This window comes from Phocoena sinus, chromosome 4 (genome assembly GCF_008692025.1).
Source record: "Phocoena sinus isolate mPhoSin1 chromosome 4, mPhoSin1.pri, whole genome shotgun sequence".
Lineage (NCBI taxonomy): Eukaryota > Metazoa > Chordata > Mammalia > Artiodactyla > Phocoenidae > Phocoena > Phocoena sinus.
Genome location: NC_045766.1, coordinates 15,017,363 through 15,045,019, shown reverse-complemented (window position 1 = coordinate 15,045,019; position 27,657 = coordinate 15,017,363). Strand labels below are relative to the sequence as shown.

At 39.3% G+C, this 27,657-nt stretch overlaps 2 protein-coding genes across 3 annotated transcripts in view; both read right to left on the bottom strand.

Annotated features, from left to right (window-relative positions):
• SRPRB (SRP receptor subunit beta) overlaps positions 1-20,035 on the bottom strand; it is a 38,655-nt gene extending 18,620 nt beyond the window's left edge. Inside the window, exons 1-5 of the mRNA XM_032630717.1 lie at positions 19,818-20,035; positions 19,160-19,254; positions 18,006-18,083; positions 15,098-15,180; positions 5,734-5,870 (exon numbers count right to left, since the gene is read on the bottom strand). Coding sequence (XP_032486608.1) covers positions 5,734-5,870; positions 15,098-15,180; positions 18,006-18,083; positions 19,160-19,254; positions 19,818-19,971 — 547 coding nt within the window. The 5' untranslated portion in view covers positions 19,972-20,035. The remainder of the gene's footprint in view (positions 1-5,733; positions 5,871-15,097; positions 15,181-18,005; positions 18,084-19,159; positions 19,255-19,817) is intronic.
• A 4,631-nt stretch (positions 20,036-24,666) lies between these two features.
• The window catches only part of LOC116753191 (serotransferrin-like), a 31,732-nt gene continuing 28,741 nt past the window's right edge, over positions 24,667-27,657 (bottom strand). For both annotated transcript variants that reach the window (XM_032630716.1, XM_032630715.1), the window contains one exon: positions 24,667-24,855. In XM_032630716.1, the coding sequence (XP_032486607.1) occupies positions 24,821-24,855 (35 nt within the window). In that variant the 3' untranslated portion in view covers positions 24,667-24,820. The remainder of the gene's footprint in view (positions 24,856-27,657) is intronic.

Below are 27,657 nucleotides of genomic sequence, written 5' to 3'. Positions count from 1 at the left end.
TTCTGAGTTAGTGTTTCCATTACCTTTGGATAAATACCCAGAAGTGGAATAGCTGGATCCCATGGTAGCTCTATTCTTAATTTTTTGAGGACTATCCATACTGTTTCCCACAGTGGCTGCATTTACATTCCCATCAACAGTGCACAAGGTTTCCATTTTCTCCATATCCTCGCCCACACGTTATTTCTTCTCTATTTTACCTCACACCTGTTAGAGTGACAACAGTCACTCTAACAGGTGTGAGGTAATGTCTAATTGTGGCTTTGATTTGCATTTCCCTAATAGTTAATGATGTTCATCTTCACTAGTGCTGAACACCTTCATTATGTGCCCAATGACCATTTGTATATCTTTTCTGGAAAAACATCTGTTCAGGTTATCTGCCCATTTTTAAATCAGGTTTTTTGTTGTTGTTGAGTTGTATGGGTTCTTTATATATTTTGGATATTAACCCCTTATCAGATAATATGATTTGACAATATCTTCTCCCAGTCAGTAGGATGTCTTTTCATTTTGTTGATGGTTTCCTTTGCTGTGCAGAGCTTTTTAAGTTTGATATAGTACCACCTGTTTATTTTTGTTTTTGTTTGCCTTGCCTGAGGAGACAGATCCAAAAACATATTGCTAAATCCCACGTCCAAGTCCGAACTCCCTGTTTTCTTCTAGGAGTTTTATGGTTTCAGGTCTTCTATTCAAGTCTTTAATACACTTTTCAGTTAATTTTTGTGTATGGTATAATAGTCTACTTTCATTCTTTTGCATGTGGCTGTACAGTTTTCCCAACACCATTTACTGAAGAGACTGTTCTTTCTCCATTCTATGTTCTTTGTGCCTTTGTTGTAAATTAATTGTCCATATGTTTATTTCTGGGCTCTCAATTCTGTTCCATTGACCTGTATGTCTGTTTTTCTGCCAAATACCATGCCGTTTTGATTACTATAGCTTTGTAGTAATATTTTGAAATCAGGGCATGTGATACCTCCAGCTTTGTTCCTTTTTCTCAGAATTGCTTCGGCTATTCATAGTTTTTCATGGTTCCATACAAATGTAAGGAATTTTTGTTCCATTTCTACAAAAAAATGTCATTAGGATTTTGACAGGGATTGCTGCAATGAATCTGCAGATTGCTTTAAGTAAAATAGACATTTTAACAATGTTAATTCTTCCAGTCTATGAGCATGAAATATCTTGCCATTTCTTTGTGTCTTCCATTTCTCTCAACAATGTTTTATAGTTTTTACTGTATTGTGGGATCTTAGTTCCCTGACCAGGGATTGAACCTGCACCCTCAGCAGTGAAAGTGTGGAGTCCTAACCACCGGACCACCAGGGAATTCCCGTCCTTGGTTAAACTTATTCCTGGGTATTTTATTGTTTTTGCTGCAATTTTAAATGGGACTGTTTTCTTAATTTCTCTTTCTGCTTGTTTGTTGTTGGTGTACAGAAACACAACAGATTTTTGTATATTGCTTTTGCACCCTGCAACTTTACTGTATTCATTTATTATTTCTAATAGTCTTTGGTGAAGTCTTTAGCTATGTTGAATGAGAGTGGCAAGAGTGGGCATCCTTGTCTTGTTCCTGATCTTAGAGGGATAGCTTTCAGTTTTTCACAGTTGAGTATGATGTCAGTTGTGGGTTTGACATGCATAGCCTTTATTATGTAGAGGTACATTCTTTCTATACCCATTTTATTGTCTTTATCATAAGTGGAATAGTTTAAGAAGAATGGGTATTAAATCTTCTTTGAACATTTGGTAGAATTTACCAGTGAAGCTGTCTGGTCCTGGACTTTTGTTTTTTTTGGAAGGCTTTTGATTACTGTTTTAATCTCCTTCCTAGTTATCAGTCTATTCAGATTTTCTATTTCTTCAAGATTCAGTCTTGGAAGGTTGTTTGTTAAGAATGTATTTATTTCTTCTAGGCTGTCCAATTTGTTGGTGTAGTTATTCACAGTATTCTCTTATAACCCTTTGTATTTCTGTGGGATCTGTTGTAATTTCTCCTCTTTCATTTCTGATTTTATTTATATGAGCCTCCTCTCTTTTTTTCTTGGTCTAGATAAAGGTTTGTCAATCTTGTTTATCTTTTCAAAGAACAAGCTCTTAGTTTCATTGATCTTTTCTACTATCTTTTTAGTCTCTATTTCATTTATTTCTGCTGGCTTTTAGTATTTCCTTCCTTCTACTGACTTTGGGCTTAGTTTGTTCTTTTACTAGTTCCTTTAGGTGTAAGGACTGTGGAGATTTTTCTTGTTTCTTGAGGTAGGCAAGTATTGCTATAAACTTGTACTGCTTTTGATGCATCCTATTGATCTGGTATGACATATTTTCATTTATCTTCAGGGATTTTTATTTCCTCCTTTCCTCCTCATTGACCTAATAGTTGTTCAGTAGCATGTTGTTTAGTCTCCACATATTTGTGATTTGTTCAGCTTTCCTCTTGTAGCTGATTTCTAGTTTCACATCTTTGCGGTAGGAAAAGACGCTCGATATGATTTCAATCTTAAATTTATTGAAACTTGTTTTGTGTCCCAGCATATGGTCTATCCTTGAGAATGTTCCATGTGCACTTGAGAAGAATGTGTATTCTGCTGCTTTGGGATGGAATGTTTTATTTATATACATGTATATATGTATGTATGTATGTGTGTGTGTGTATATATTCCACCTGATGTAATACTTCATTTAAGGCCAATGGTTCCTTGTTAACATTGTGTCTAGATAATCAATTCATTGATGTAAGTGGGATGTTAAACTCCCCTACTATTATTGCTGTCAATTTCTTCATTTAGATCTGTTAATAATTCCTTTCATGTTTTAGTGCTCCTATGTTAGATGTTTATATATTCATAAATGTTACATCTTCTTGATGGATTGTCCCCTTTATCATTATACCAGTCCATCTTGTTCTCTTGTTTGGCTTGAAGTCTATTTGATCTGATCTGAGATGGCTAAACCTGCTTTCTTTTGGCTGCCATCTGCTTGGAGTATCATTTTCCATCCCTTCACTTTGAGCCTATGTTTGTCTTTAGAGCTGAGATGAGTCTCTGGGAGACAGGACATAGCTGGTCTTGTTTTTTAATACATCTAGCCACTCTGTGTCTTTTGATTGGTGAATTCAATCCACTTATATTTAGGGTGATTATTGATAAATGAGGACTAGTACTGCCATTTTATCTTTTGTTTTCTCTATATCTTTTGTTTGCTCTATATCTCCATTGTTTCTGCCTGACATCTTAGTTGGTGGTTTACTAGTTTCCTCCTAGTTTCATGTCTCTGCTCTAGACTTACATTTTGTGGTTACCGTCAGGTTTGTATAAGACATCTCATAGATAAAACAGTCCTTTTTCCGCTGATAGGATCTTATCTTCATTTGCCATTATATGGGTTCTGTTCTTTTCCTCTTCCCCTTTTACATTTTTGTCATCTCAAATTATCCCTTTTTATATTGTGAGTTCATTACCAAACTGCAATAGCTATAATTATTTTTACTGCTTTTTCCCCTTTAACCTTTATAATTAACAACCTATTCTGATGCAAAGTTGCAATTTTCTGATTCTATCTATTTATCACCTTACTCAAAGTTTTGTGTACTTTTGCCTCTTTGTTTCAGGTAGGAGAGCTCCTTCCAACATTTCTTGTAAGGCAGGTCTACTGGTAATGAACTCCCTCAGCTTTTGTCTGGGAAAGTCTTTATTTCTCCTTTGTATCTCAAGGATAAGTTTGTTGGAAGGATTCTTGGCAGAGGTTTTGTCTTATAATATTTTGAGCAGGCTATCCCATCCTCTCCTGGCCTATACAGTTTCTGCTGAGAAATCTGCTGATAGCTTAATAGGGGTTCCTTTGTAGGCTACTGTCTTTTTTCCTCCAGATGCCTTTAAAATTCTTTATCATTGAATTTTGACAATTTTAACATAATGTGTCCTGGAGAACACCTTTTAGCATTGAGATAATTAAATGTCCTCTTAGCTTTATGGACTTGTATATCCAGTTCCTTCCCTGGCTTTGTGAAATTCTCAGCTATTATTTCTTTAAATAAACTCTCTGCTCTCTTCTCCCTCTCTTCTTCCTCTGGGATAACCATTATCTTTATGAAGGATAATGAAATTGGATAGTTCTCATAAAATTTTATTTTAAAAAAAATCTTAGTCCTCTTGCTACTCCTACTTGAATCATTTCTAGATCTCTATATTCAAGCTCACTAATTCTCTCTTCCATATGGTCTGCTCTATTTCCAGTGCTTTCTAATGCATTCTTCATCTCATTTATTGACATCTTCAGCTCCAGAACTTCTGTTTGGTTCTCTTTTAGACTATCTTTAGTAAAGTATTTCTTCTGTTCATTAATTTTATTCCTGAGCTCACTGAACTGCCCTCCTGAGTTCTCTTGTAGCTTGTTTAGTTTCTTCATAACAGCTATTTTGAATTCTCTATCAGTTAGATTACAATCTTCCATGACTTAAGTTTGGCTGCTGGAGAACTGTCATTTTCTTTTCGTTACACTGTGTACTGTGGTTTTACATGGTACCTGACAAACTGTTCCTCTGCCAGTGCATTTGAAGTAGCAAATACCTTTCTTATGTAGGTAAAGCTTTTTTTTTCTCCTTGATTCTTACAGTTCAACAAGTTGGAAAATAGAGGCCTTTCTTTTCTTTTTCTTGCTATAGCACAGGTTTTTGGCTTTTCTTACCTGAGCTGCCTCTGACTATATTTGAGAATTGGCACTTTCCACCCTCTACTACCTCTGCCAGATGTGTCACTGGTACCCTCACTGTCACTGCTTGAGCAGTGGGGGTGTGTGGGGAAAAGTGAAGGAGACAGAGTCATGGACACCTTCACCACATCTGGGGTTGTCGGGTTTGCATGCAGCACTGCCATGAGCCAGGGGATTGGGGTCACAGGCCCCACCACCACTGCTGCTGCGGGGTTCCCTGTGGCCAAAGGAGCTACTGCAGCCAGGAGGCTGGAGCCATGTGTGCTGTCTTCCCTGTTGCTACAGGGTTATCTGGGGCTTCAGGCTCAGCCACTGTGGCCAGAGGCTAAGATTGTAGACATTCTTCCACTGTTCCCCCAGTTCTACCTCCTCCATGTGTTCCAGTCCACCCACCTTCAGAAGAAGACTTGTGGATCTCTCCAGCATTCTAGTGTGTTGGGCAGAGGAACCAGAGGAACCTTTGCTGAGTTTTGGACGTTTTACTAGTTGTAGAATGAAGGGGAGAGACAAAGAAGGTGTCTTACACCTCATGATGCTGACATCACTCCTAATCCGATTTTAAAGGTAATAAAACTGAAGCCTAGTTTTACTGGCTGAGACTAAAATGTTTTTCATTCTTACAAAGTTGCAAACTCTCCTTGATGAAATGTGCTAGATGGCAAACTTGTTTAAAAGGAGAGACTCCATCCTGTCCTTCCTCAACTGTGTATCTGATATGACATATTGTCGATCTGATGAACTTAACTTGGTAAATTAAAATGATTTACGATTAAAAATAAAACACTGTATCAAAGAATAAATGACAATAATCACTCCTTTGTCACTCCTTAGAACAGCCTGGTAAGGGAGACTATGGAAATGCTGGAGTATAAATAAATTTTAAGATTTAAAATCCTTAATTTATAGCTCATTAGCAATCATCTCTCATCCTCAGTAATAACAATTGTAGATAACTGTATTAATTCTTAGTAGCAATCCCAGAAAAATCTCAACTATTATTACCAGAAAACATGATAGTACCTTGCTTATTGCAAGCGATTAAGAATGACGGTGTGTTCTTCAGACCAATACTGTCAAGGAGGACTTGATACAGAAACTCTGCCACATCTTTCACCTCTCGCTGGAAGGCTGCACTATCCACAACAAACACAATAGCCCTGGAGGGGGAAAAAAAGAAAAACTGCCATGTGGGCATGCAACAGTGCAGCATTATATTTAAAAATGATACCCTTAATTTTGCCCAATTCAATCCTAATGATTAAAACAAAACAAACTCACATACAGGTGTCTGCACAAGTAATGATACAACACAAATACTTAACAAAGGACTACTTAGTGCTACTATGTATCAATGACTGTATCTAAAAAGACAATAGAAAATGATGCCTCCCCTCAAGTCCAGCAAATTGTCATATACAAAACCATGTGATAAAACACTAGGACAGACCTTGTACCTGTACCTCCCCTCAAGTCCAGCAAATTGTCATATACAAAACCATGTGATAAAACACTAGGACAGACCTTGTACCTGCTATAATAGAAACAAAGAAGAAGATAATTTACATGAAACCAGGTCAGGAAGACTTAAAGGAGGATGTAATAGTTGAGTGAATTTTAGCCAGACAAAATACTACTGTGGCAAAGACTGTCTGGAAAGTAGTATGTGCAGGGCACAAAGTGGTGGAACAACATGCTTTGGAGAACTCAAGGTAAGCTAATACACAGATAGGTGGGGAAATGAAGGAAAACCAGGTCAGACGGCAAAGGGGTGCAACACACTGACCTAAAGAGTTTATGCTTTTCTGTCTTACAAAGAATATTAGTGCCTAAATGACAAATACAACTAAGAGGATAATCAAACTAGAAGCAGAGTGACCAGGTAGGGCCCAACCTAAGGCAGCAACAGTGAGAATCCTCATGTGCCAGAAATAAAGAGATATCTAAGCTAAAGCAAAGCAGTCCAGGAAAACAGCAGATTTAGGCTTTAGGAACAAGGGTTTGAAAGCCCAGGAGATGTGCAACAGCCAACATGGAGTTGGAAAGCTGGAACTGAACACTCTGTGCAAAGCCTAGTACTTAAAAGCAGTCTAACAGACAGCAGTGTGGGAAAATAATCCAAGAAGAATTGAATCACCAGGCCTCCTGTGCCACACACAGAAACAGGGTATGAACTTACACTATCTCATGGTGTAAGATCCCCAAGCAGGAAGATATATAAAAATTGGGCCAGACTCAATGAACTCCTATGGCCCGCAAAAGAAGGAAATATGAACCCCTTCTGGAGAGAGGCTTTCATAACCTAAAGCAATTTAAAAAAACAAAACAAAGCAGCAACCACAACATCAACAGCAAAATCTAACCCCCTTGAACAGGGTATCTGGATCAAAATTACAAAGCACAGTAAGTAAACCATTATGAGGGAGAACCACAAAGGCAGATTAATCAGCACTCAAAACTAAAAATAATAAAGCAATCAGTAAAATATTTTAAATTATTTAAAAGAATACTAGACACCATAATAAAAGAATAAAGATAGTACTAAAAAAAAAAGGCTGATTTTGAAAGATATGTTTTTACAAGTAAAGAACAAAATTAGTAACAACCCAATGGATAAGTTAAGCAGAGAATACTACAGCTGAAAAGGATATAATAAACTACAAAATAAAGACGAAAATATCAACTATACGTAAGGTAAAAAGACTTGGAAGATATGACAGAGAAGAGACAAGAAGAGCAGAAATGATAAGGTTCAATGATGTTAATAAGAGTTCCAAGAGGTGAAAGTGAGAATTTGGAAATAGAACTACCTAAAAAAAAATATTGTTGAGAATTTTCCAGAACTGAAGATACAAATCTTTCAACTGAAATAGCACACTTGAATCCCAACCATGATAAAGCTAAATCACCCCTAAACAGAAGGATAATCTACCCCTGAATACAGGATTAAAAAAACATAGATTCTGTATCATGAAATGACAATTAGATTGAGCACTGCTTTCTCATCTACAACAACAGATATCTGAAGTCAGGAGTAATGCCTTCAATGTGAAAACAGAAATAACTGCCACCCAGGATTTTATACTCGGCTAAAATAGTTATTCAAAAATGAAGGCCAATGAAAAAAGTTTCAAATGAACAAAAGATGAGAAACTTTTATCTCTTATTCACCATTTCTGGAAACATATCCAAAAGATATACGTGAAAGAAAATTAAATCAAAAGGAAAGAGTAAGAGGCAAGAAGCGATAGAGAAAAAAGAAATCCATAAACATCCTGGTAATTCTAGGTGATCACTGAATGATGGAGAAAAATATTAGTAACTGTTGGATGTTAAGAAAGAGAAATAAAATGAAAGGAAGATGTGAGGAAGATCAAAGTAAGGTATCTTAAGTTCCAGTGAAAGAAAACCAATATTATTGATTTTAAACTTAAGTAATCAAAGTTTAAAAAAAAAAGTAGAGGGTAACAATGAAAAAAGAAAAAATAGCATACTTTCAAACCAGCAGAGGGGGAAAAATAATATCAGGGAAACTTGATTAACCAAAAAAGGTAGGATTAAAAAACTAGACGCCTCAGATCAATATGCTATAAGTTGACCCTTGAACAACGTGGGCATTAGAGGCCTGACCCTCCAGTCAAAAATCTGCGTGTAACTTCATGGTCAGCCCTCTGTATCTGAGGTTTGGCATTGCCGGATTCAACCAACCACAGATTGTGCAGTACATATTAAGTGAAAAAATTCCTCCTATAAGCAGACCCACACAGTTCAAATCCATGCTGTTCAAGGGTCCACTGTAGTAAATGTCTTTTGAATTTGCATTTATTGTGATTATGATTTGAGTTCATTTGTATCTTACATACTTTGAACGTTTTAGCTACCCAAAATACTTGGATCAAAGAGTAATTACACTGTGAACTGTAAAAAATTTATAATTGAAAATAATTTTAATTAGAAATTAAAACCCAATTATAGTAAAATTTGCCAGTTCTAGATTTGTATCAATTGTTTGAGGAATAAAAAAAAAAAAAAAATCACACAACTCCCAGTTTCCAGTCCAGCATGAAAGAAGCTGGAAGTCACCACTGCATTCTAACAAGTAAAAAGCTAACCAGACTGAAAACTCAACAGCACTTAGATTCATCAGAGAAGTGAGGTTATACAGCAAATCACTCCCCGCCAATTTGGAGAGAACAACACACATATACAGAAAAATACAACTTACTGAGGAATCAGTTGAGAATCAAGTATGAAGCTCACAGTCCAGAGACACAGGTTCACTAAGACTGAGACCTAATCACAGGACACTTCCCTTCCCCTCACACTTCACCAGTTCTTACCCAGTATATTGTGTCTGGCTATCAAGAAAAAATTACAAGACATACTAAAAAGTAAAAAAGAGTTTGAAGAGAAGGGGCAAGCAACAGAACTAGACTCAGATGTGGAAGAGATGTTGGAATGATTAGACCAAGAATGTAAAACAACTGTGACTGTGGTGCTAAGGGCTCTAAAAGATAAAGTAGACAACATGCAAAAACAGATGGGCAATGTAAGGAGAGAGATGGAAGTTCTAAGAAATAACTAAAAAGAAAGCTACAGATCAAAAACAACCTAACAGAAATGGAGAAAGCCTGTGATGGAATTATTAGTAGACTAGACATGACTGAAGGAAAGAATCTCTGGCTTGAGATATCTCAATAGAAGCCTCCAAAACTGAAAAGCAAAGAGAACAAAGACTTAAAAAAACATAACAGAATATCTGAGAACTGCAGGACAACTACAAAAGGTGTAACATATATGTAATGGGAATTCCAGAAGGAGAGGAAAGAGAGGAAAGAACAGAAGAAATATTTAAACAATAATGACCGAAAATTTCCCGAAATTAATGTCAGACACCAAAGCACAGATTCACAGAAACCACAGGAAGCTCAGAGAACACCAAGCAGGATTAATGCTAAAAGAACTATACCTAGCCATTATCATTTTTAAACTACAGAAAATCAAAGATAAAGAAAAAAATCCCACAATAAGCCAGAAGGAAAAAGACCTTATTTATAGAGGAGCAATGTAAGAATTATATCCAACTTCTCAGACATCATGCACGCAAGAAGAGAGTCAAGTGAAATATTTAAGGTATTGAGAGAAGAATCCCCAAAACCTAGAATTCTATACCGTGTGAAGTTTACAGCATTGAATGCATTTATTAGAAAAGAAGAAAGACCTAAAATTAATCATCTAAGCTTCCACCTTAGGAAGCTAGAAAAATCAGAGTAATTTAAATCTACAGTAAACGCAAGAAATAATGAAAGAGCAGAAATCAATGAAATAGAAAATAGGAAATCAAAGGAGAACATCAACAAAACCAAAAACTGGTTCTATGAAAAGATCAATAAAATTTATAAACTTCTAGCCAGTCTAACTAAGAAAAAGAGAAGACACAAATTACAAATATCAGAAATGAAAGGGGATATCACTACAGACTCATGGACATTAAAAGGACAATCAAGGGATACTATAAATAACTCTATGCCCCAAAATGTAATAACCTAGATGAAATGGTCCAACTCCTTGAAAGACGCAATCTGCCAAAACTAACATAAGAAACGGACAATCTGAATAGCCCTGTATCTATTAAAGAAACTGAATCAATAATTAAACCTTCCAAAACTGAGAGCACTAGGCACAGGTGGGATCACTGGTGAATTCTATCAAATGTTTAAGGACATTTATACAATGTTATATGCCACAAATATTCAATTTAAAAAAATTTAAGGAAGAAAATATACAAGTTCTCTATAATTTCTTTCAAACATAGAAACAGAGGGAATATTTTCTTACTCATTCTATGAGGCCAGCATTACTTTAAACACAAACCAAGACATTACAAGAAAACTACAGATAAATATCTCATGAACACAGATGTAAAAATCCTCATGAAAATATTGGCAAATCGAATCCAACAATGTATGAGAAGAATTATACACCATGATTGGTTCTGGACCCAATTCCAATGTGGGGGATGTGGGTTCCCCCACCACCAAGCAATGCTCCTGACACCAGATGGGTGCCCTACAATTCAACTCAATTCTGATGCTATCTACTTGGAGATAACATCAGATTTCGCAGGTTAAAGGCTCAGTGCCACAAGACTGCCCTCCACTTCAGACGCCAATTACAAGCCCAGACTGTTACCTGTGCTTCTGACCAACAGGCTACAGACTCGAAGGTCTCACAACTCCTTCCTTCGGTTTGATTAATTTGGTAGCAGGGACCTCAGACACCAGTCAGAAGTCCAGGTTGTTAACTGTACTTCTGACTGACTGGCTATAAATCAGAGGTTCCCATGACCCCTCCTTCTTGGATTCAATTAATTTGTGAGAGCAGCTCAACTCAGGAAACTCATTTAACTCACTAAATTATCAGTTTATTGCAAAAGATATTAAAGGATATGAATCAACAGCCAGATGAAGGGATACATATGGTGAGATCCTGAACAAAGGAGCCTCTGTCCCCACGGAGTTTGGGCCCTGCAGGGTGGCATGTGGAAGCATTCTGGTTCTCCAACCTAGAAGCCCTATGAACCTCATCCTTTTGGGGTTTTATGGAGGCATAATCATATAGGCGAGATTGACTGAACAATTGACCGCTGGTGATTGATTCAACCTCCAGCCTCTTTCCTCTCCCTTCCCTGGATGGGAATGAAAAGTTCCAACTCTCTAATCATATGGTTGGTTCTTCTGGCACCCAGCCCCCATCCTTAGGTGCTTTCCAAAACTCACCGCAAAAACGTAACAAAAAACACATTTATCACTCTCATCACTTAGGAAATTCTAAGGGTTTTATGAGCTCTGTGCCAGAAACAGGGATGAAGACCAAATATGCATTTCTCATTATAAATCACAACAACCAAGTGGTATAAAAGGCTGGTTCAACGTTCAATCATCAATTAACATAATCATTTCATTGATATATAAACTATAAAAGAAAAATCACACAATCGTATCAACAGATTTGACAAAATCAAACAACCATTCATGATAAAACCTCCTAGTAAACTAAGAATAGAGGGGAACTTCAACTTGATAAAGAATATCTACAAAAATCAAATGGTTAACATCATACTTAATGGTGAAAAAAATCAAAGATTTCCTGCTAAGACCAGGAACACAGCAAGGATGTCCCATCTCACCATTGCTTTTGCAACATCACACTGTAATTTCAAGCTAATGCATTAGGACAACAACAGGAAATAAAAGATATAGATTAGGAAGGAAGAAATAAAAATGTCTGTATTCACACATGAAATGACTGTAGATGATCTGAAAAAATCAACCAAAAAGCTCAGGAACTAATAAGCAATTATAGCAGAGTTGCAGGATACAAGGTTGATACACAAGTGAATTGCTTACCCAAATATCAGGAATGAACAAATGGAATTTGATATTAAAAACACAATACCATTTACATTAGCATCCCACAATATGAAACTTAGGTACAAATCATATGAGATCTATATCAGGAAAACTATGAAACTCTGATCAACAAAATTGAAGTAGAACTAGAAAAATGGAGAGATATTCCACGTTCATGGATAGGAAGACTAAATAGAGTCAAGATGTCAGTTCTTCCCAACTTGATTTATAGACTCAATGCAATCCCAATAAAAATCTTGGCAACTTATTTGTGGATACTGACAAACTGATTCTGAAGTTTATACAGAGAGGCAAAAGACCCAGAATAGTCAACACAATACTGAAGAAGAATAAAGTTGGAGAACTGATGTTACCAACTTACTATGAAACTATAGTAACAAAGACAGCATGGTATTGGTGAGAGAATAGATCAATAGAACAGAGTCCGGAAAGAGACCCTCATATATACAGTCAAGTGATCTCTGATGGAGGAGCAAAGGCAACAAATGAAGCAAAGATAGTCTTTTCAACAAATAGTGCTGGAACAGCTAGACAGCCACATGCAAAAAAATGAATCTAGATATACAGAACTTACACCTTCCACAAAAATTTACTTAAAATGGATCACACAGGGGCTTCCCTGGTGGCGCAGTGGTTGAGAGTCCACCTGCCGATGCAAAAAAAAAAAAAAAAGGATCACACATCTAAACGTAAACCAAAACTACAAAACTCCTAGGAGATAACACTGGAGAAAACCTAGATGATCTTGGGTTTGACAATGACTTTTTATATACAATACAATCCATGGTAAACTGGACTTCAGTAAAGATAAAAATTTCTGCTCTACAAAAATCAACATCAAGAGAATGAGAAAACAAGCCACAGACTGGGAGAAAATATCTGCAAAAGATATATCTGATAAGGACCGTTACCCAAAATATATAAAAGAACTCTTGAAACTCAACAGTAAGAAAACAAACAACTTAATTAAAAAATGGGTCAAAGATCTTTATAAACACCTCACCAAACAAGATTTAAATAACTTATAAATAGCAAATATAAAAAGATGCTCCACATCATATGTCATCAGGGAAATGCAAATTAAAACAACAATTAGATACCACTACATACCCATCAGAATGGCAAAATCCAGAACACTGACACTAAATGCTGGTCAGGATGCAGAGTGACTGGAACTCTTTCATCGCTGGTGGGAATGCAAAATGGTACAGCCACTTTGGAAGAGAGTTTGGCAATTTCTCACAAAACTAAACATACTCTTACTATATGATTCTGCTATTGTGCTCCTTGATATTTACCCCAAAACCTATGTGTACACAAATACCAGCTTAATTCAGAACTGCCAAAATTTGGAGGCAACTGAGATGTCCTTCAACAGGTAAATGGATAAATAAACTGTGGTACATCTAGACAATAGCGTATTATTCAGCACTACAAAGAAATAAGCTATCAAACAATGAAAACACATGGAAGAAACTTAAATGCATATTACTAAGTGAAAGAAGCCAACATGAAAAGGCTACATACTGTATGTTTCCAACTATATGAAATTGTGAAAAAGGCAAAACTATGGAGACAATAAAAAGATGAGTGGTTGTGAGGGGTTAGGGGAGAGAAAGGTGAACTGGCAGCGCAGAGAATTTTTAGGGCAGTGAAACTACTCTCTAAGATACTATAATGGTGACTACATATCATTGTACATTTCTTCAGATTCCTAGAATGTACAACACCAAGAGTGAATCTTAATGTAACATACAGACTGAGAGATTATTATGTGTCAATTTAGGTACATCAGTTGCAACAAATGAACCACTGGGGTGAAGGATGCTGATAATAGGGGAGGTTAGACATGTGCAGGGGTAGGGTTATATGGGAAATCTCTGTACCTTCTATTCAATTTTGCGGTGAACCTAAAACTCTCTAAAAATAGTCATTTTTTTCGCAGTACGCGGGCCTCTCATTGTTGTGGCCTCTCCCATTGCGGAGCACAGGCTCCGGACGCACAGGCTCAGTGGCCATGGCTCACGGGCCTAGCCGCTCCACAGTACGTGGGATCTTCCCGGACCTGGGCACAAACCCGTGTCCCCTGCATCGGCAGGCGGGCTCTCAACCACTGCACCACCAGGGAAGTCTTTTTTTTTTTTTTTTTTTAAATCAAGTAACAGTCTCAACTATGACAGATTGCTCATCACCACCACCTTGTGGGCCAAGAAGCAACAACAAAATACAAAACAAGATACCTTCAAAAATAAGGAAAGAAACAACTACCTCATTCCATCAGCCCAGATTCCATCAATTAAAACACATATTATTTCAGGTTCAACTAAGAAAGAAAATACTGCCAATTAAACGATGACACCATTAACTATAAGTGGCATTCCAATTTCATAGATGTTAAAATGTGTCTTAAAATAAATGAAATGTGGTATTTTGATTTTCCTCAAGCTCCTACCAGTGTTAGAGACTACACAAGATAAAGCATCTTAAGCTGAAGCACAAGAAATTTAGGAAATAAGAGTCAGTAATACTAGGACAATACTAAACGAAATATGAAAATATTCTTCTGTACTTTTCAGGTGGCAATTTTAGATAATTTAAGGATGGAAATACATAATGTTGGATTTTAATATCTTCTCAGGTGCCACCTACCTTTAAAATTCTTTTTTCAGATTTTAATAGTTCTACACATTACTAAATTTGTCCTCAGAGTAAATGAAAAATTTACTGACATCCTAATAAGGGTAAACACTTTCTGAACACTCTGAGAAATATTTTCAAATATTATCTCATATAATCCAAATGAAGGTGGACTTGCAACCCAGAAATGCTGACCCCAGGGTCCATGCTCTTTCCACTCCAGGACACCAGGATGCCTCCAGAATACCATGAGAGCAAACAACATAGCTGGCCTTGATATACAGATTTCAGACAAGCCCTTCCCACTTCCTACTTACCTGGCTGAAGCCTTAAACCGCTCTAAGAACTGAAGTCTCAAGCTCTCATGGCCAGGGAGGTCAATCAAGGTCAGGCTAGTGCCCTAAGGATGCCAGCAATATTATTAATGTTTCAGTCCGGATTCACATTTACAACATAAATCTTTCATATCAGATCGCAGGTATCAGAATGGTACCCAATTAATGAATCAAAAAAGGTCACTGTAACTGATAAATGAATCAAACAAATGTCCACAGAGCATCCTTTATTTATAAATCATGAAGTGAAGGCTCTGGAGATTTAACAATGGACAAAAACATGGTCCTGCCCTAACAGAGTTTATAATATAATCAGAAAGGTCAACACAATGTAAAATTACATGTAAATGTAAAATTACAACTTTGATCAATGTTCTGAGGGTACGTGAGAAACCTGACCCTGTATGGGGAAGTCAGGAAAGTCCACCTGAGGCTGGGAAAAATACCAGTATGAATAAAAGCAAAAACATGTGGAAAAACAGTAATAAATATTCACAAACTAAATAATATAAGAACCTACATTTTATCATATAACATGTTACCACTGCAGGGATCCCCAACCTTTATAAAAACAAAACATTCTTTTATATTTCTACTGCAATCTAATTTTAAAATATATGTCCACTAGACACACCATTTATTTGTTCCAACTCTGTCAATATTTTTTGTCAATTCTTGATCCAGGTGACAATCACTGAACAGGGCGGGGTTGTGCCACTACGGAGCAGACTGATTAAGTGCCCACTTACATGCTATTCATGCCAGGCCTTCATTCTTGAGCTCAGGTTCAATGCAGATGTGGCAATGCTCAATCCTAAGACTCTCGGGTATAGCCCCGGTACATTTATCAGACCCACGGATCATTTCTCATATGTTCTGCCTTCTCCACAGCCAGCCTCAACCACTATTCAGCAGGAGGGAGTCAGCATTATGCACAGATTTGACATAATTACAGCTGGATACACTGTGACCTGTCACTTAGTCTGTTTGATCTTTTATAGGTAATACATGAAGTATATTAGCCTTTTTTCTATTTTTATACTGGTAGTGTAGGGACCTCAGGTTGGGACCCCCATCACATTTCATAATCAGCACCACAACACATACTATAAACAATCCACAAGGTACAGTACTAAATACATTACTATTTTGAGAGACTAAATCTAAAACATAAAGAGGGTGGGAAAAGAAGTAAAAAAGGGTGGGATGTTTTACATATTCAATAGAAACATGCAAGTCTTATTTGTAACGTTAAGTTTTCTGATAGCTATATTAAAAAAGTAAAAAGAAACAGGTAAAATTTTTAAAATATGTATTACATAAGCCAGTATATCTAAATTAGCTTTATAACATATTAAAAAAATTCAAGAAATTGATATTTTATTCTTTTTTTCATCCCAAGTCTTCAAGATCTGATGTATATTTTATACTTATAGCAGCCCTCAATTTGGACTGGTCACATTTCAGGTGCTCAACAGTCACACACGATCAGTGGCTACTCTGTTGGAAAGTACAGGTCTAAAGCATACCCTGGAATACCACACTTAAAATATCTAGTACAAGTGCCCCAAGAATTAAAGATCTCCCAAATCTGAAATTTCAAAATCTGAATCCTTGGGAATTTAAAAAGGTCTGAGTCAGAAACAGTGCCATTATTGAAAAAAGAAAAAAAGTACCTCTAAGACATTTAAAAGGATGTCTCTTTATCTTTGCTTACAATGTTTAATACTGGAGGTACCAGAAAAGGGCAGGGCGGGGGTGGGGAGGACCCAAGGAGAGGGAGAAAAAGTCTCTAAAATCACCATTCTAATTCATCCATCTATACATCTAATGCCTCCAATCAGTCATCCACCCACCTTCCTTCCACTCACTCACTAAATACCTATTAAGCATTATAATTGGCTTGGCAGTCACTATCTACATTCTGGGGCCATACAGGTACATAAAAAGTCCTTCTCATGATTCCTTATTGGTGTTTTTTAAATATACTCATGTATACTCCATAAGATATCCACTGCAACACTGTTTGTAAAAGCAAGATTGTAACAACCAAAAAACTAAATGTCTGTTAATAGGGCTCTTATTAAATAAAAACTCAACATTAGTTGACAGGAGTAAAAGCTTTCTGATTATACTGTCTTCACATTCAACTGTGATCATGTACTACTTTTCCATGTGTACCTGTAAGATTTTTCTGTCATGTCTCAAAAGTAAAGGCTTTAAGAAAGGAAAAAAAAAATTGTATGGTATAGCCACATAATGGAATACTATGCAGGTCACAAATCAACCTGGTAGTACTATGTATGCAAATGAGGAAGAAAAAAATGAAAACAAATCCAAGCTGTATCAGTTATATTGTTAAATTAAAAACAAAAACAAACAGGAGGGGGTAGAACACAGTGTTAAAAAAGAAAAAAGTAAAGATATACAGATATGTTTGTATAGCATAGACCATCTGGAAGGCTATACAGGAAAATGGTAAGTTACTACCTCCAAAGAGAAGACTCATAAGAAGGGATAGGAAAGGCAAAATTACTTTTCACCGAATATCCTTTCTAACCTTTTGAATTTTTGTCCCATATACATGTACTAAAGAAAAAGGCTTAATGCTCACTCTTAAGAACTCATGGTAAAGTTGGAATTAAGACACAGAAACAAAAATTAATAAATAATCAGTGTGCATAAGGTACAGCAAAGCAGGGGAGGGCATGATTAAGTCCACTGCTTGGATGGTCAAAAGAAGAATTTGTCACATGCACAATATTTATCCATAAAAATAAGCTATGAACGTACCTATGCCCTCAGACTAATTTATCCTAGAAATGTCTTTTCCTGACACACCAAAGTAAAGTAAAACTGTCAGACTCCCCACATTCTAGGAACCTCTTACCCTGTTATTGTTGACTCTGTAGGCAGCAGAGCTGTCAGTGATGGAAGTCTGAGTGTCTCTGTAAAGGCCTGTTAACAACTGTAAAACAAAACAAAACACAACACAACATGGGGGAGATCAGAGTAAACATATAAATAGCAAACCTAAAGAAAGTAACTTTGCTCTAACTGTCCTAGGTGTAAGGTCAAATAAACGAATGTTACTTGCAATAGCTGAAAAGGACCATATTAGTTTTTTTTTCTTTCTTCCTTTGCTTGTACAAAAATCTTATTAATTGCAAACTTCATTCCCCTCTCCTTAACGAGAGGAGGCGGGTAACTATTATTTTTAAACAATTATTTTCAAATAATAGTTTCAAATGGTTAGTGGCCAAATTTATTGACCTTCCATCAACATTTACAATCATCAAAGTGGAAGGGAAATAATTTATACTCTCAAAAAGAAGAGTAATCAGAAGAAAACCTCTGCTACTCTCTGTAGCAAAAACCAAACATTTAAAAATACTACATAGGGCTTCCCTATGGTGCAGTGGTTGAGAGTCCGCCTGCCAGTGCAGGGGACACGAGTTCGTGCCCCGGTCCAGGAAGATCCCACATGCTGCGGAGCGGCTGGGCCCGTGAGCCACGGCCGCTGAGCCTGCGTGTCCGGAGCCTGTGCTCCGCAACTGGAGAGGCCACAACAGTGAGAGGCCCGCGTACCTCAATAAATAAATAAATAAATAAATAAATAAAAATACTACATGGACTCAAAATAAATATTAGTGAAAAGAAGCCTAAGTAGCCATTAGGCAGAAGAATCACCCTTTAAAAAAGTTTCTTTGACAAAGTCTCAGAAGAATTATACACTGTATACAGATTACTGCCCTCTATCTCTTCAGCTGGTCTGGCATCCTTAGCCATGACATGAAAGTAGTATATAAAACCCTTAAATGGGATAAGGGTTAAATGTCAGTATCCGGCAAGTACAAGTGAATAGAAATGGTCAAATTCCAGTTTAAGAGCTTTTCAAGAGTCTTTTCATCCTTCCAAGTGATTCAAGAATTAACTCCCCAATTTGTCAGCACAGCTTCTTTTCCAAAGTACACCTCACAGGAATAATGGGGTGCCCTAAAATTTCCTATCAAGTTTAAGAGAGGTGTAAATCAAAGCATTTACTCTGACAAAAAGCAATGTTTTCCCGCAGTCACAAAGGCCAACAAGAAGAACAGCTCTTTGACTGCTCCTTCGGCTCCGGATGAACTTCCAGAACACTGTGGAATAGAGAAAAACAACCAAAATTATGCCTTGATTATCAACAATATGCATGTATGGCTGGGCTGTGGGAAATTAAGTCTACCACAGAACACTTCATTCACCTGGAACTTACCTCCATTGTTATTACCACCATTATAATCATTATTGTTTTAGGGACTCCGCTGAGTGCCTGCCACTAACAACTGTCAATTTTTCTGCATCTGCAGCCCCTACACCGACGGCGTACTCTTCAAGCGCAATCTTGCTCATTAGCTTTGTATCCCCAGCGCCCAGTTCGCAAACATAGGATGCTCAAACTTGGAGCGACGACCACTGGAGTCTTCGTAGCAAGAGCAATGAAAGGGAGAGAACCGCGCGCTCACGCAGAACAGGGGCTAGTAACGCTGCGCTGCTCCTGCTGCTTCAGGCAGGAGGGCAGGTTGGTATAAGGGGTGATTCCCCGTCTCTAGACGCCCCCCCGATGCCATGTCCGTTCCGCGTCCGCGGTCTGCACAAGCCCAGTCCAAGCTCGGATCCCCGCCAGCCCTGCACCCGCCATATCTACCGGCCGCCTCTTTACCCAGCGTCAGCAGCACCGCGACGAGCGCCACCACGACTGACAGCAGCGTCGGATCCCTCTGCCACAGTTCCTGCCGCAAGGAGTCCAGGTAGAGCTGGAAGGCGCCTCCGACATTGCCGCCGTTCCCCATCCGCCGGGAGTCCGCGGAAGCCATGGCTGAGATCTTGCTAACCGGCACAGCAAAACCAACGTGACCCTCGGCTCTGCGCAGGCGTCCGAAGCGGAGCATCACGGGAGTGGTAGTTCCTAAGTTATATTTCCTCCTTCGGAGGCCGGGATCCCGAAGGTCCTGATGGTAGTTGTAGTTCTCTTGGACACAGTGCTCCCGCCGAAAAGACTGAGCTGCCAGACGCAAGTATGAGTTACACGCTCATCCTTTAAGATATGAGTCAGATGTCGCCGCTGTCTTCATGGTTGTTGACAAAATGATGGATGAATAAAATGAATGGCTCGAGCAATCTCTGCTGAAGATTTCTAGTCGCTCCCTTCGTGAGGTGAGGTGTCTTGTGAGGAACTCAAGCATTACACAAATATTTCATCGGAAAATCACGTGGCAGGAGGTGTGACTGAAGATGTAAGGTGCGGTATGGGAATGCAGAAAGGGGCGCCTAATCCACATGGGTTCAGAGAAAAGCTCCCGGAGGAAAACGACAGGAACTGGGCCATGAAGGATGAGTTATCCTCTGCAGGTGAAACAGGAGAAAGGGTGCTCTGTGCAGAAGAAAAGAGCAATTCAGTGTCCCTACACTGTAAATCCAGGGCTGCAACTGAGATACCTACGTTAAGGGAAGCAGCCAGGAAAGTCAATGGGACGGGCAGAGCCTGTTGAAAACTGTCACTCCTGCCCTAAGGGGGCAGCCACCACTCTGCCAGGCAGGTATGTGGGAGCAAGGTGGCCAGTTCTTCAGTTTTTCAAGAGAAGCCAGAAAGAAAGGTTTTTAAGAGAAATTTTCCACTTTTTAAATTTCAGCAAGCAATGAAAACTTGTAGCCCAAATAAAACACCTCATAGGGTCAGAAGTAGCCGGCCTAGGGGCTGCCAGTTTGCAGTCTCTGTCACTAAGCAGGTGTCATTTCAGCAGAAGTGGCAGGAGATGAAGCAGGAAATGTTGGCAAAAACCAGACATGAAGGGACCGTGTGCTATGCTGAGGAACCTAGACTTTATCTAGAGTGCAATAAGAAGTTTCAGTTGGGAGTGAAATAGATGACTGGCAGATCAATGGAGAACTATGGTTTGAGAGAGAAAAGACTGGAGGCAAGGAGACCAGCTGGGGCTGTTGCAGTGTTTTGGCAAATGATGCACAGGGTCTGAACCAGGGAAATGTGGAAAGTGGAAAGGAGGGCACAGACATGAGAGATATTTAGAAGGAAAATATATAGGATTTAGTGATTAATTGGATAAGCTGAGTTAAGGAGAAGGAGAGCTATCAAGACTGCATCTGAAGCACTTGGTGTGTGTTGCTGGGAAGATCAAAGTGCTTAACGCAAATCAGAGAACTCAGGTGAAGGGTCTTTGGAGCTGGGGACATAGCCAGGATGAAAACTGCCTCTCTTTTGTGTATATGGAGTTCCCGGTGCCTCTGGGAAGTCTGAAATCGTATATCAAGCAGGTGATACAGTAAACAAATGTGAAGTCAGCAATAGGTGCTAGATTTTCATTTGGAAGTCATATGTAAACAAGCAGTCATTAAATTGTGGAGAGCATGAGGAATGAGGAGGAGAGGGAACCCCACAAAGAAGCCTGAGAAGGGAGGGTCAGCGACACAGGAGTAAAACGTGTCCTGGAATTGGCCAGCAGCATCTCTGCAGCAGAGGTTGAAGGCTTGAGTGAAAAGTGAGCTCAGGGGGAACAGAGGGGAGGGGTGGGGGGAGACAAGGTAATGAGGATAATTGCTCACATTAATGAGTGGTTGCTAGAGCCAGGCATTGTTCTAAATACTTTAAATTTATTAATTTGTTTAATCCTCACAGTGACCCATTATCCCAATTTTACAGAGGGAAAACTGGGACAGGGATTGAGTAACCTACCCACCAATTCCAGGCAGTCGGGCTCCTTTATGCTTGACTATATGCTCTAACACAGTATAATTCATTTTCCAGGCATTTCATTGATAAAGGTAGGCAACAGGGACTCCAGATTAAGGAAGGATGTTTAGGATGGGAGGTTAAAGTTAGTAAACCAACTTCTATATTTTAAATTAGCATTATGAATTAAAACTGTCAGAACTGACAGTAATCTTACCACATTCTATTTCTTTTCTTTCTTATGGTCTTGATCCCTGCTCTGTATCCACCACCCAACACGCACACACACACACACACACACACACACACACACACACACACACACACACACACAGTTCCTTTATAATAACTTCTGTTAGGGACTAAAAATGCAGGGAAGGAGGAAGGGCCAGGCATGGAGAACATCTACCAGAAATGTCCTCAGTGTATAGGGATTTTTAGTCAGAGCTACGTGAGTGAACAAGTGCCGTGTTGGTGGAGAAATTTGGGGATGAGGAAGCAGGGCTTTGATAAGACATGGTCATGCTGTTTTTCAATTTGTTTCCTGCGTATTATGAAGGCAGAAGAGATGTGCACACCTTCCACCCTCGTGTTAGAAGGTGGTGCTGCCATTCTCAGTAATGAGAGCAGGAGAGAATGGCGTCGGAGGCTTCCTGTCCTCTCACGTCTCTCTGCCTCAGGGACTCCGCAGGCTCCCAGGGGCTCTGTGGGGATGGATGTCAAGGAAGGACGTGCAGACACTGACTGCTGCTGGCTGAAAGTGCTCTGCTCCCTGATTCTAACAGCAGATGGAGAGTTACAATAAAACCAACATAGACAATTTTTTCTTCTCTTCCATTAATTAAAATGTCTCATTCACCGGACACATTTTTCTCTCCTGTTCCCAGCAGCTCCAAATCACAATGGAACCTATCTCAGACTCAAGGACACCAGTCATGTGATTCCCCTACTCTGACTTATCTCTTTAATTCTGTTTCTTTGAAAAAATGGAGGATTTTTTAAAAAAGAATTAAAATGAGACATTTATTATATTAAAAACTCAATATAATAATGAAAGATCAAAGAAGAAAGACACAAATCACCTTAGTTTTTATACCAATAGTATCTGGTGAACATGATTTCAGACATTGTACAGATATACTGACAAGAAGGCAGTCTAGAGGGAGGAATAAATAAAAAATAGACAGAAATTATTTTCAGAGACTATAATATGCCTTGCTGTGTTCACAGTCCCTAGAACAGTGCCTGGATCATGGTAGGTACTCAGCGCATTGTTGATAAAATTAGATTTGTTGGCTCATTGCAATAAGACCGACCACATGCCAGAGGAATGGTGGGACATCTCACCAAACAAAGGAAAAGAAAGAATTATTATAGGATTTGAGGTGAGGGTGGAGTTTAGGTGGATATTACATAAAACAGAGTGTTGCTAGACTCAAAGCAAAGCAGGGCTGTATGTAAAAAGGTGAACATCAGGTCTGGTCTGCAAAGTGGACCCAGGGTCTGTTTCCTTGGTTACTCGAAAGTTGAGAGATGTGGACTGTTGTGTTCAGAACCCCCTACCTGCAGCTGTTCCCCAGAGTGTAGAGGAGTTAGGAAACAAAGGGGCAAACTGAAGAGTTGTTTAGAAGGCAAAATCAGCAGAACTTGCTGACATTGGATGTGGAATGAGGGGAAAGAGTGAATTGAAATTTGACTCCTCAGTTTATGGCTCCTGTGAGTGGGTAGCAGACCATGTCTTTACCCAGTATGAAATATATGGAAACAATAGTTGGATTAGGGAAGCAGGAGAGGGAAGGGGTAAGATGATCACCTCACTTTTCTTTCTGTTGGGCTTCCGATTGCTGTGCGAACTCTACCGTATAGATGCACAGGCAGGAGGAGGTGTGAGTGTGGGATGCTGGAAGCAGGGGTGAGCACAATAGATGTAGATGCCCAGGAGTCATTCTCATTGCTTACGGAGGGCCTGGAAAAGCACTGGATCAAGAGAAGAACCCCGGGAAGATTACCCTACTTTTCAGAGCTGGTAGGATGAGCCCACAGTAAGACCACAAGAGGACAGAGAGGTAGGAACCAAAGCGAAGAGCTGCTGTGTCAGAGAAACTGGGAGAGGGTTCCAAGGAAGGGTGAGTGGTCAGCCATATCAAGTTAGTAAACAGACTCAAGGATGAAAGAACAAGTTGGTTTTCACAGCTGGCAGGTGGGTGGTAACCTTGACCCGAGTAGCTGCAGGGATGTGAGTGGAGCAGAAGACTGATTTCTCTGTGTTCAGCCATTAATAACCAGTGAGGGGTGGGAAGAATAAGGCTCCACCTTTCAGGAGCTCCACTAAGAATGGGAGGAGACAGGGCAGTGACTGCCATGGGAGGTGGGGTCAAGCTATGATTTTTAGCAAGAAGAGTTTCCAGTGATTCACTTTTCCAAGCAGTAAGAGTCAGGACTTCACGTATACCTGATGAAATTTATGAAAAATATTTTAAATATGTAAATCGTCTATATTCTTTTTCTGTACTGCCTTGAACGCTCCATCTCAATACTTACTCTGCATCCTCCTTCCTTCCCCTTCCCCAGCAACGCGCACACACACACACACACACACACACACACACACACACACACACACACCACACAGCCTTATACACTTGATTATATTATAATGACCATGAAGACCCCTTTTAGAAAGAATTCCTACTTGGACTGTACCCAGGAGGTATGGCTATGGGAAAGAGCAAATGAATCTTGAGCTCTGAAGGAAGGGCTAGTTGCACATGTATTTAGTCCTTCCAGACCAAACATTTAGGGAAAAAATGAAGTTTTTAAAAGATAAAACCAATAATAACTTTTATTTTTATTTTGTCCCGCAGAGGTGCCACCACCAAACTGAAGGCAACCAAACCACTCAGACCAGCAAAACCAGGGGAAGCTTATGGGTCCGGTGAGCTCCCATCTCCATCAGGTGGTGGCCCCACTCTTGGATTTTAACCTCTGTGAAAACTGCAGGCTTCCAGGAGTTCTGTGGGGACAGAGCAGAGGGGTAGGGCAGTTAATATCTACCTATATTTGTTTTCTGTTAAGTGAATCAACAGTTAAGGCTGATACAAAAGTGCTCAGACCCGTTGCCCTGCTCTTCTGATGGATGGACCTGGCCGTTCTCCTAGTGGCCTCCTCCTCCTGCCTGCACAGCTCTTGTGCCTACAGCGGGCAGTGTCTCACACCAAGAATGGTAACAGGATTTCCCTGCCCTACATCATCCCCCATCTTGTGTCTTACGGGCAGGGCTCATACGCCTGAGTCCATGTGGCTGGAACGAGCCTGGGAGGACTGTCCTCTCTGATCCAAGTGAGGAACTAACATAACGAGATGCACTAAGCACCCAGCACGTGCCAGTTTCCGTCCTGGGAGCTGGGGATGGAGCAGAGTACAGCAGCGCCAGAGTCTCCACCCCCTCACAGACTATATAGGTAAATACAACCTGGGTACTCAGAACAGTGGCCATGGATCCTTCCTTATACCAGAATTATGTGGGCAGCTGTTTAAATGCAGAAACCCTGAACCTGGCACAGACTTGCTGAATCAGTGTCCCCAGGACCTGGGAATCAGTATCTTAAGAACTGTGGCTTAGGGACCTGCACTCTGCAGTTGAAGAATAACCTCCCTATAGCTACATGGTATTCTCCCACATCTTCCAAATGATTCCAAGTCATTAAATGATGTCCAACATAGCTATAGTACAAAGGTGTGTTTTACTGTATTCTAGTTCTTAGAAAACTGGTGTTCTAGATAAGTACAGGCATACCTCATTTTATTGTGCTTCGCTTTATTGCACTTCACAGATGTTGTGTTTTTCACAAATTGAAGGTTTGTGGTAACCCTGCATCAAGCAAGTCTACTGGCGCCATTTTCCCAATAACATTTGCTAACTTCATGTCTCTGTGTCACATTTTGGTAATTCTTGAAATATTTCAGACTTTTTCATTATTATTATATATTTGTTATGGTGATCTGTGGTCAGTAATCCTTGGTGTTACTATTATTAATTGTTTTGGGGCACCACAAGCCGTGCCCATTAACATGGCAAACTTAATCGATAAATGTTGTGTGTGTTCTGACTGCTCCACCAGCACAACAATATTGAAATTAGGCCAGTTAATAACCCTACACTGGCCTCTAAATGTTCAAGTGAAAGGAAGAGTTGCACATCTCTCACTTTAAATCAAAAGCTAGATGTGATTAAGCTTAGTGAGGAAGGCCTGTCCAAAGACAAGCTGGGCGTCTTGTGCCAAACAGTTAGCCAAGTTGTGGACACAAAGGAAAAGTTCTTGAAGGAAGTTAAAAGTGCTGCTCCAGTGGACACAGAAATGATAAGAAACAGCCTTATTCCTGATATGGAGAAAGTTTTAGTGGCCTAGATAAAGGATCAAACCAGCCACAACATTCCCTTAAGCTAAAGCCTAATCCAGAGAAAGGCCCTAACTCTCTTCAGTTCTGTGAAGGCTGAGAGCGGTGAGGAAGCTGCAGGAGAAATGCCTGAAGCCAGCAGAGGTTGGTTCATGAGGTTTAAGGAAAGAAGCCATCTCCAGAACATAAAAGTGCAAAGTGAAGCAGCAAGTGCTGATGTAGAAGCTACAGCAAGTTACACAGAAGACCTACCTAAGATAGTTAATGAAGGTGGCTACACTAAACAACAGATTTTCCATGCAGACAAAACAGCCTTCTATTGGAAGAAGATGCCATCTAGGACTTTCATAGCCAGAGAGGAGAAGTCAATGCCTGGCTTCAGAGCTTCAAAGGACAGGCTGACTCTCTTGTTAGGGGCTAATGCAGCTGGTGACTTGAAATTGAAGCCAATGCTCATTTACCATTTCAAAAATCCTAGGGCCCTTAAGAATTATGCTTAGTCTCCTCTGCATATGCTCTATAAAGGGAACAACAAAGCCTGGATGACAGTACATCTGTTTACAATATGGTTTACTGAATATATTAAGCCCACTATTGAGACCTACTGCTCAGAAAAAAAGATTCCTTTCGAAATATGAGTGCTCACTAACAATGTACATGGTAACCCAAGAGCTCTGATGGAGATGTACAAGATTAATGTTGTTTTCATGCCTGCTAACACAACATCCATTCTGCAGCCCATGGATCAAGGAGTCATTCTGACTCTCAAGTCTCATTATGAAAGAAATACATTCCATAAGCCTATAGCTGCCGTAGATAGTGATTCCTCTGATGGGTCTGGGCAAAGTCAAATGAAAACCTTCTGGAAAGGATTCTTCATTCTAGATGCCATTAAGAATATTTGTGATTCATGGAGAAAGGTCAAAATATCATCATGAACAGGAATTTGAGAGAAGTTGATTCCAATCCTCATAGGTGACTATAAGGGGTTCAAGACTTCAGTGGAGGAAGTAACTGCAGATGTGGTGGAAATAGCAAGAGACCTAGAATTAGAAGAGGAGCCTGAAGATGTGACTGACTTGCTGCAATCTCATGATAAAACTTTAATGAATAAGGAGTTGCTTCTCATGGATGAGCAAAGAGAGTGGTTTCTTGGGATGAAATCTACTCATGGTGAAGATGCTGTGAAGGTTGTTGAAATGACAACAAAGGATTTAGAATATTATATAAACTTAGTTGATAAACTAACGGCAGGGCTTGAGAGGATGGAACTCCAATTTTGAAAGAAGTTCTGCTGCGGGTAAAATGCTATCAAACATCATTGCATGCTACAGAGAAATCGTTCATAAAAGAAGAGTCAATTGATGGGGCAAACTTAATTGTCGTCTTATTTTAAGAAATTGCCAGAGTCACCTCA